The sequence below is a fragment of the Cibotium barometz genome, chromosome 20, assembly GCF_041138505.1.
Source record: "Cibotium barometz isolate CiBa-2024 chromosome 20, ASM4113850v1, whole genome shotgun sequence".
Classification (NCBI taxonomy): domain Eukaryota; kingdom Viridiplantae; phylum Streptophyta; class Polypodiopsida; order Cyatheales; family Cibotiaceae; genus Cibotium; species Cibotium barometz.
This window is the reverse complement of record NC_141065.1, coordinates 50,393,669-50,403,602: the sequence shown is the minus strand read 5'-3', so window position 1 is coordinate 50,403,602 and position 9,934 is coordinate 50,393,669. Positions and strand designations below refer to the sequence as shown.

General features: G+C 40.9%; 1 protein-coding gene across 1 annotated transcript; it reads right to left on the bottom strand.

Moving 5' to 3' along the window:
• Positions 1 to 6,178: 6,178 nt before the first annotated feature.
• Positions 6,179 to 9,226, bottom strand: LOC147627985 (2-oxoglutarate and iron-dependent oxygenase domain-containing protein ICU11-like). The gene is made up of 8 exons (XM_086814955.1): positions 8,778 to 9,226; positions 8,582 to 8,623; positions 8,239 to 8,415; positions 8,014 to 8,164; positions 7,725 to 7,811; positions 7,482 to 7,606; positions 6,893 to 7,011; positions 6,179 to 6,520 (listed from the first exon to the last, which is right to left on the bottom strand). The coding sequence occupies exons 1-8, from the start codon at positions 8,976 to 8,978 to the stop codon at positions 6,424 to 6,426; spliced, it is 999 nt and encodes a 332-aa protein (XP_086671081.1). The 5' UTR covers positions 8,979 to 9,226; the 3' UTR covers positions 6,179 to 6,423.
• Between the last annotated feature and the right edge of the window lie 708 nt (positions 9,227 to 9,934).

Sequence of the window (9,934 nt, the reverse complement as noted above, 5' to 3'; positions counted from 1 at the left end):
TCTTGCTAGAACATTCTCCCATAATCTCACCAACCATGCCAGTGGTGTAGATGCGGAAGCTATCACCCATGTAGGTCATCAATGTCTGCCATAGCACTAGTTGAGCTCAATATCTCAACACTCCCCCCTCGAGCTCAACTCCACACATTGCACTCCAAGTAAGCTCCTAAACCTGTGGAACTTCTTTGTGCCCAATGCCTTTGTGAAGATGTCAGCCAGCCACCTAATCCTCTGTGCTAACATATACCAGATCTACATCTCTTGCTAGAACATTCTCCCTCATAAAGTGATAATGCACCTCAATGTGCTTCGTTCTAGCATGATATACTGGGTTACTGACCAACTGTATGCTGCTCATGTTGTCACAATATATGACAAATGTCCTATCCAAGGGCTCCACCTCAATGTGCTTCATTCTAGCATGATATACTGGGTTACTGGCCAACTGTATGCTGCTCATGTTGTCACAATATATGACAAATGCCCTATCCAAGGGCTCTCCCATGTCACCAAGTAGCTTCTGAAACCAAGCTACCTCACAAGGAAGCTGCCATAGCAATACCCCTATACTCTGCCTCTGTACTCGACAAGGCAACTGTTGGCTGCTTCTTACTGCTCCAACTCACAGCACCACTCCCAAATGAGAACCTAAAACCACTGGTAGATCTCCTATCTGCAATACTACCAACCTAATTAGCATCTATGTACCCATGCAATTGTATCTCTGTACCAACCTCATAGAAAAGTCCATAATCAACTGTGGACTTTATGTACCTAAGGATCTGTCTAGCTGCATCCAAGCATAGCTCAAGTCTGGCCTTTTAATGGTCATGTAGATCAAACTACCCACTATGCGTCTGTATGTAGTGGGGTCCTCCAAAAGCTCACCTGTATCTGCGGAAAGCTTTGTGTTCTGCTCCAATGGCACTGAAATAGGCTTACAGCCTGTCATACCATACTTGGACAACATGTCCAAGCCATACTGGCTCTACAAATAGCAAAATGCCATGAGGTGATCTCACCACCTCTATGCCCAAGAAATACCACAGCTCACCCAAATCCTTCATCTCAAACTTTTGCTTCAAAGGTATCCTGACATCATGTATATCTACATCACTATCACCAGTGATAATCAAGTCATCCACATAGATGACTAATAGCATGATCCCTCTATCTGTCTTTTTCACATATAGTGAAAAATCTGCATTGGATATCTGAAATCCAATGGTAACAAGATACTCCTCGATGTTGTTTGACCATGCTCTGGGTGCCTGCTTCAACCCATACAAGGCTTTGTGTAACCTCCACACAAAATTTAGATGTGCATCACTCTCATGGTGGCTGCATCATGTATACTTCTTCTTGTAAATCACCATGCAAGAAGGCATTCTTTACATCCATTTGATGTAAAGACCAATCCTTCGCTGTAGCCATATCAATGACAGCTCTCATGATTGCCATTCTTGCAACTGGGCTGAATGTCTCCTCATAGTCTATGCCATAAGTCTGCGCATAGCCCTTGGCAACCAATCTTTCCTTGTACCTGCTCACTGAACCATTAGCATTGTGCTTGACTTTATACATCCAATTGCCTTCTTTTCCTTAGGCAAAGGCACTAACTCCCATGTTGCATTTGCATCCAATGCTGCCATCTCCTCATCCATGGCATCTTCCCATTTCTTATTTCATGTATTGCTTCTACCATGTAAGCATAATGATGGGCTATATATCTGTCATGTCTCAACCTGTCAACAAGGTATCTAACCCTCATAGACCTACATACACCTGTATCACTGCCAGGTGTCCTCAAAACAACCCTGGTTCTCCTTACACCAGGAGTAACCACACAGACAAAATGCCAAGCTCCTCATCAAGGCTCTGCTCAGAGCCACTAGAGTCATCATCCACATATGAGTGACCTGCTGACAAATCAGGCACAAAAGGTTGATCTACCTTTTCCTTTCCTTTTCGTGATATGTGTACCTACATCATTCCTCAACCTACCTGCTGACCATGGGCTAACATTGGATCCACTATTTGAGGACTCCCCATGTCCACTCAGCACCTGTGATTGCTGCTCTACATGTGGTGCAACATCAACACTTCTTACATTTGCATCTTTTGTTGCCTTCAGTACTGGTTCATACCAACTACTCATCTCATCGAAGACAACATCTCTGCTTATTCGCATCTCACGAGTGATAGGGTTATAGCATCTATAACCTTTTTGCTCCATAGCATAACCAATGAAGATGCATTTCTCTGCCTTTGGATCCAACTTTGTCTTCACTTCATCAGGAACATGTACATATGCAATACACCCAAACACTTTTAAGTGAGACACATCCAGTCTTATGCCTGCAAACTTTTGTTCAGGAGTCATACCATGAACATCTGTAGTGGGTGTCCTGTTCATAATGTACACAGCACTGCTTCTGCCCAAAAATAATGTGGCATATTCTTTTCAGCCCATCAAGGCATGTGTGCCACTTTTGGAATGTGCCTGTTTTTCCTTTCTGCAACACCATTTTGTTGCGGGGTGTACCTGCACATAAACTGCCTCTTGATTCCCTACTTTCTGCAACACCATTTTGTTGCGGGGTGTACCTGCACATAAACTGCCTCTTGATTCCCTACTTTCTCAAGAAATCGCTAAACTCATTGGAGAAATATTCTCCCCCACCATCTGATCTTAGGCATTTTATTTCCATCCTTTTTCCTTCTTGACCATGGCTTTAAATCTCTGAAAGTGAGTAAACACCTCACTTTTCTCCTTCATGAAATAAACCCACACTTTCCTAGTGTGGTTATCAATGAATATGTAACATAGTACGTGCAACCTGTAATTGTTGCAGTCATCTGAATGTATGACATCCAATGGCCTTTCACTGACATGATTTTCATGTGGGAAAGCATGTTTGGCCTACTTACCAAGTTGGTAAGTAGGCCAAACTTACCAAGTTGGAAAGCATGTTTGGCCTACTTACCAAGTTGGAAAGCATGTTTGGCCTACTTACCAAGTTGGTATGCTTCATATACCATCAACCTTAAACTTTGGTAAACCTTCAACAATATTTTGGGCCTGCATAGACTTCAGTCTTTGTACATTCACATGACCAATGCGCTTGTGCCATATGTCAATATCTACAATGACACCTATTCCATGCACAAACATGGTTGCCTTTATCTCAGGCATGTTCACATCCAAAGTAAACATCCTGCCATTTCTGTTACCCTTTACAACCAAGCGATACTTATTTTTGAAGTCTTCCACAAAACATCCTTGAGGATTAAACCTCACTTGTGCAGACCCTGCTCAACCATCTGTCCAAACAAAAACCAGGTTCTTTGTAATATTTGGAACGTGAAGTACATCAGCTAAGTACTTCATTTTTCCATTCTGCATAAACAATGGCACTTTACCAACATGTGCAATGGGATGCGCAGTATCATCACCTGTTTCTACGTAACCTGATTTTTCCATTTTCTGTATATCTCTAAACCACTCAGCATGATTGGTCATGTGGTTAGAGACGTCAGAATCCACATACCATACATTTTGAGATGCTGACACATCCCCTGTTATATGGAACTAAGCATGTGTTGCATCACAAACACCTGCTCACTTCTATCATCACACCTCCATGTTTGCTAGATGATGCATAGTTGCCTTGCTGCAACTTTCCCTTTTAATGTCATTCTGCTTTTTGTAGCAGTCCTTTGCCATGTGTCCTGTTTTGCCACAGTAATAGCACTCTATGCTATTTGCATTTTGATTTCTTTACCAGCCACCTCGACCTCTTTGGCTCCCCCTGCCTCTAGACTGGCCTCTTCCACCTGTGTATGATTGCTGCTATGAATCATTGGACTGTTGTTGTCCAGAATTCTGATTTCCTTGTCGGCTACCACCTTGGTCTCTACCTCTGCCTCTACCTACATTAGAGTAGAAGGACTTTTCCGATGTGTTCTTGCTTTGTGAAGAAGAATCCTCATCTAAAGCATTTTCTTCTGTGATCAGCATAGATATCAAGTCCCGAAAGTTGGGAATGTTCTTCCTAAATGCAATGGTCCATACACATGTCCAAATGATCTTGTCATCATAAATGTGCTTGGACTCCATATGGGCACCATCCACATGATCTATACACATGCTTAGGCCAAAGAATCTAGGATACCATCTCAAAAACCTCAAACCAAGATACACACGCACACACATGTTACCGATTAGGAGATTGTGACTTTCTATTGGTTCTAGTTAGGGATTCTTGATTGGGCATATGTCATGTTGGCTAATTATCGTGGTTTATTCCATATTAGTATTAATGGTGCTAGTGTTAGTGGTACTTGAGTTTTATTAGGCCATGAGGGCATTGTTTTCTTCTCTTTGGTTGGATGACTATTGCAAGCTTTGGAGCAAAGGATTTTAATGAAGAAAGTGTAAGTAATTGGTATTATGTTTATACCCTTTAAATCAAGCATAATCATGTTTAATGTGATGATTATTAATAACCAACATAATTGATATCTTGAGACAGTAACCGCTCTCAATGAGTCTCATCGTCATATTGTTGGACCCCATATAAGCACCACCCATATGATTTATACACATGTCCAAATGATTTATACACACCTTGGTTTATACACATGTCCAACTAATCCTATCATGTCCTTGGACTATGTCCTTGGACTCCATATGGGCCCCAACCATATGATCCATGCACATGCCGAAGCCAAAGTATCTAGGATATTACCTCAAAAACCTTAAACAACCAAGACACACATGCACACACATGTTTCCAATTAGGAGACAATGACTCTCTATTGCTTTTTAATTAGGGATGCTTGATTGGACATATGTGCCATGTTGGTTAGGTGCATCATGGGTTATTCCATATTAGTATAATGGTGCTAGTGTTAATGATCCTTGAGTTTTAAGCTATGCTAGGTGGTCAGTATCATGGGTGATTTCCATGAGAATACTAGTTTCATTAGTGTAATTGGTATTGTGTTTATACACTTTACATCAAGTGTAATTACATTTAATTTGATGATTATTATAACAATCAACACGATTTATGTCTTGAGTTTAGGTGATACAAAAGAGTGATGGCACTAAGTGAGATGTTGCATGAATGAGGAATGGAGACAACGAGAGAAAACTCCGATTGAGGTGTTGCATGGAGCTTATGTATTGCCTATTTCACCCATTTTTGTTTATTATCTTTTTTTGGCCGAACATTAAATATGTAATTCGATATGTACTATGAGAATTATTCCATGTGCACAAGAAGCAATATCAATAATGCTAGAACACTAAGATTTTGGGATGTAAAGCTAGGTACTCTAATTTGTAGGTGGTCAAACACTTGCAAATTAGAGTGCCTATTCAACAAAGGGGCATAACTTAAGAAGTGCAAAAATTCATAAGGCTCAATATCCTTAGAGTGGGTGTACTATTGGTCTATTAGCTATGGGAATGTAACAAAGATTAGTTATCTATTGAGAGAGTTAATTAATAATCCATAAAACCAATTAATAGAGTTATGGGCTTTGTATATAAGTTTAGGGTGTGCACACGAGTGTATTGATCTTATTATAATGTGGGTTAAGGTCTAGAGTAGCCACACATATTTTAGTTGAGGACAAAAAAATGGTAACTTTGGCATACTACCTCGAAATCGCTACAAAATCAAGGGCGTGACTTTCTTAATAAATCTAACAACACTTTTAAGAGATAAATCGTGTTCAAACTTCAACAAGACCAATAAAGATTGCCATGCTTATTTCAAAAAGGAGCATATATATTCAAGATGGTAGATAATAACTCTCTCTCTCTCTCTCTCTCTCTCTCTCTCTCTCTCTCTCTCTCTCATTTTATTATACCTTTGGATGATAACCTTGATTAGAACAATACAAAATTCAATGGAGTTCTAGAAAACATGAGATAGCCAAATCCTAGCAAATAGGAGATAACCTAATGTTTTGCACGTTTGAAGAGATTGAACTACAAAGCTCATGAATGAATTAGTTTCTAATATAAAAAATATAGGATATGTTAAATAGGTTTATACATTTGGTGTAGTGAGGATGGACCATACAGAGACTTTTTTTTTTCATAAGTCACAAAAATATCAGGTGTTTTTTAATTTGACTATTTTTTGAATCAAATACAACTGCATTCCATTAAATTTTATAGGTACTTGAAATCGAGAACATGAGTTTTTGCAAGTAAAACTAGGAATCCTAGAGGTCCATTGTATATAGTTTGCTCGTTTTTGCTGGAAGATCAAGGTGGAGATGTGTTTCAAAGGCACCTTCAGTTAATATACCAACAAAACTTGCCCATGTACAAGATTTCCACAAAACCACTCCTAACATAACTAATATCCTAGTAGCAATAAATGAGCTCTCACAAATGACCCCTCATACATTAGTTCTTGCAGTTGTTTTGTGCTTGTCGGTGGCGTTACACCATGTGGGGCACACGAACATTGGTGGTGTGTTCTCTCTAAATTGTGAACTGTGGAAAAATCAATGCATAAACATATCATTTAAATGTTCATTGTGTTATGCTTACTTCCAATTTTGAAACACAAACAATCTTTTGTTCTAAGTTCTTTGTGGGCAAAGAGTTAAGCAATATTGTGTGTTTAAAAAGAAGAAGTACTAAGGTTCACTTCAACCCTTGTCCTAAGGTGCCGGCTAGCCCACCTTGTGGAGAAAAACATAATTGGGAAAAATTAACTTTCTATTGACAAAGTCTTTAATTTTATTATCCGCATACATTTTGCATAAGTGTGTACATTTTATTATCCGCATACATTTTACACAAGTGTGTACACAAAATATATTGGCAAGTTTCATTTTCTTGTGTGAAGTGAAAAATTCTCACCTTCTACACCAGAGAATCAAATTTACTCGTTTTCCTTTCAAAACTGCGCGAGCTCCATGTCGATGCCTACCCAAGTGCAACAATGCTCGCCCCGGCACATGCTTGTACTCAGCTACTTCCTGTATAACTTGCGAAGTTAGAGCCCACACAAGAAATAAAAAGTGCCATTTTGGACTACAAGCTAGCTGACATCACAAGTCAACAAGGGCCTCTATTGATTATGAATAATAAACCTTTAAAAAGAAAATTACAAAACCTCTCTTGGTAGCCACCATCATGGCCATCATTCATGGGGGCTATGGGTGGAAAATTTCTCCTATGGTGGACTCAAGCAAGCTTATTTTTAACGGGCACCCTTCCTTTCAAAATTGAGGAGTTTGGTAAAATATAACAAATTTGCTTTTGTATTTTAGTGTATTTTTTAATGGCATTTTAAATTTTTGCAAATATTTCACGACCAAAATGCTCAAAAACGGGGTGACGCCTGTCAAAAAGCATCTATGGACTCAAGCCTCTCATGTGGAATGTGCATGTGGTTGGTATTTACAAAGGACACAAAAAAAAACCATTCAATTAAGGGCAAAATTACCAAATCACGTTCCGGATCGTCGAGATGTTGAATGCATCTAACTCCTTTAAAGTAGAGTTCTCCCCCTTCTAAAGGACTGCACAAGCTAACATTTAGAGTCACCTCGCTGTTGTCAATGTGACACCCTGCAAATACCAACATAGCATGAGAAGGTCTCTCTCTCTCTCTCTTTCTCTCTCTCTCTCTCTCTCTAAGGTAGTGCTGCATGCATTTTGAAATTGGTGAAGATGGTTAACCACTCACCTATTGATGGCTCTTGGTTTGGGCAATGGCTCACCACATAACCATGATGGGAATCCAATGGGGCCTTCCCTAGCTGTGGAAACAAGACTGCCACATGGCAGTAATCTAAATGAGGGAAAAGAGGGAAAAACTGCCATGTGGCAGCAAATTTAAGCAAGTAAATAACCCAACCATTCTACCGCGCGTGGCAACCACCTACTTTGAAATCGGCAAATTTGAAGAGATCATTGTACCGCGCGTGACAATAATTAAGGGAAAAAAGAAAAGGCCCAAGAGATGATTTAACGACCTGGGACCAGAGGGGCTATGCAATGCTGCACCAACATGTTTAAAACAGGGCTCAATCCGAAATCGTCGAGTACTACACCATTAGTGCTCAGAGAATTGGGCGGCGATTTTTGCATGTTAGTTTGGTGCAGCCAACGTTCGAAATTTTGAACCTACACGAAATATGATGTTAGTCCATGATTAGCGAGAATTGACATGATTAAGAATGAAATTAGGGTTACGCAACCTCGTCTAGGATTAGAGAGCAAATGCGGGGCTGCAGCATGTCGAAGGAGTAGAGCAAGGGGCCGTGTGCGCATAATGTCCGCCGGACAGCTGCCTCGCTGCCGTCCCGCAGCATGTGCAGCATGGAAGGTACAAGAAACACCTCCGGCTGGAACAAGAAGAGATCCGCGTGCCTGGCCTGCAATTAGCACCAAATCATAAGCTGGTTATCATTAATTACCTGATTAAGCAGCCTCATACCATCGTCAATTGATCATGAAATGTAATCATCCCTTTGAATGCCGCCCCCCCTTACACATTAAATCATCAAAACCACTCTAACTATCGATTAATTGATGGATTACCATGTAGTACGTTTGCACAGTTCGCCTGTACCGCTCGTGCGCCTGCAGAGAGTGAGAGGACATGACTCAGTCGAAAAAAATAAAGATCATCAACAGTGCTTTATGTGGTGTTTAAAAAATTAGCGTCGAAATCTTTTTTGACAAGTTTAATCCATGGCCTTTTGGAAAGAAGCAAAGGTGATTGAGCAGGCCCAACCAATTGCCTGTGCTCGTCTCTCTTTCTGTAGAGAGTGGCTATGGCGTCAAAAAGCTTGGCTTTGTCAGTTGTGGTAGCAGTTCTAAGCACGGGCGGCAGCCATTTTTCCACACACGAAATGAGGTCGGCCAAGGTGGGAACATCGCTGTTGCTACTGCTGCTGTCCGGACGCCCATAACTTGCCAATCTGCTGGCCATCATCAAGGTTCTACTATTTCCGTCCGGCAGCAAACATCTTTACAGAGAGACGTGGACGGAGACTTGATAACGCTACGACCGTCGGACGAAATGATGAGGTCCGTCGGGCGAAATGAGTCGGACCGACGAAGGAATGCCAAACGAAGCGTTTTTATGAGCTCGAATACCAAGACCCGCTTGTCAGAAAAAGCGACGGAGACGCCAGTTATATGCGACCCTTGTCGGACGGGATCTGACGGAGCCCGATGACGGACGTTAAGCCCTCCCGTCACCTGCTCCCGAAATAAATAAAAAATGTTTCAAACGCCACGTAGGACGCGGGCAATGTCATTGTATGATGCTCCACTTGCTTAGCTGGCAGTTTCTGGAATCTTCGCGATTGTTAAAAGTGGCGCATTATAACCAGGCCCCACAAGCACATGACCCTTCACGTGGGCTTCCTCCCCACGTCAGCCTCCACCTGGCCCTTCTGTCTCATTGGTCCACACATCTCACTTCAAAAAATCTGGCCGCGCACTCTTTTCAGATTACCCAAATTTACCAAACCTTCATAACTCCTAGATGCGGGTAGCATTTTACCTAGGCATTGCAAGGTGCCATATCCTCTTAACTCCTCTCCATAACCTCCAAACTAGAGAATGGAACTGCATGATTCTTATTTTTGCTCCTAAATTTTGTTTCTCAATTTTATAAATTTTGCAATCGAGTTGTGACTTAGCTAAAAAACTTTATGCTACTAGGACTAGAAACAAATGGCCAATTGGCAATGTAATGAATACTAGAAACTAATTTCTTGAAGTAAAAGATGAAATTAAAGAGATATAATATGAGCTTTTAAGATCTCATGTGGTTGTGAATTGAGCCCTTCCTCCTTCGTGGATCGACCTATATGTTGGTTGTGTGTCTGCAAAAGGGTTGATGCACTCAAGTTGTCAAACTTGAACACGCTTAAAGTTCTT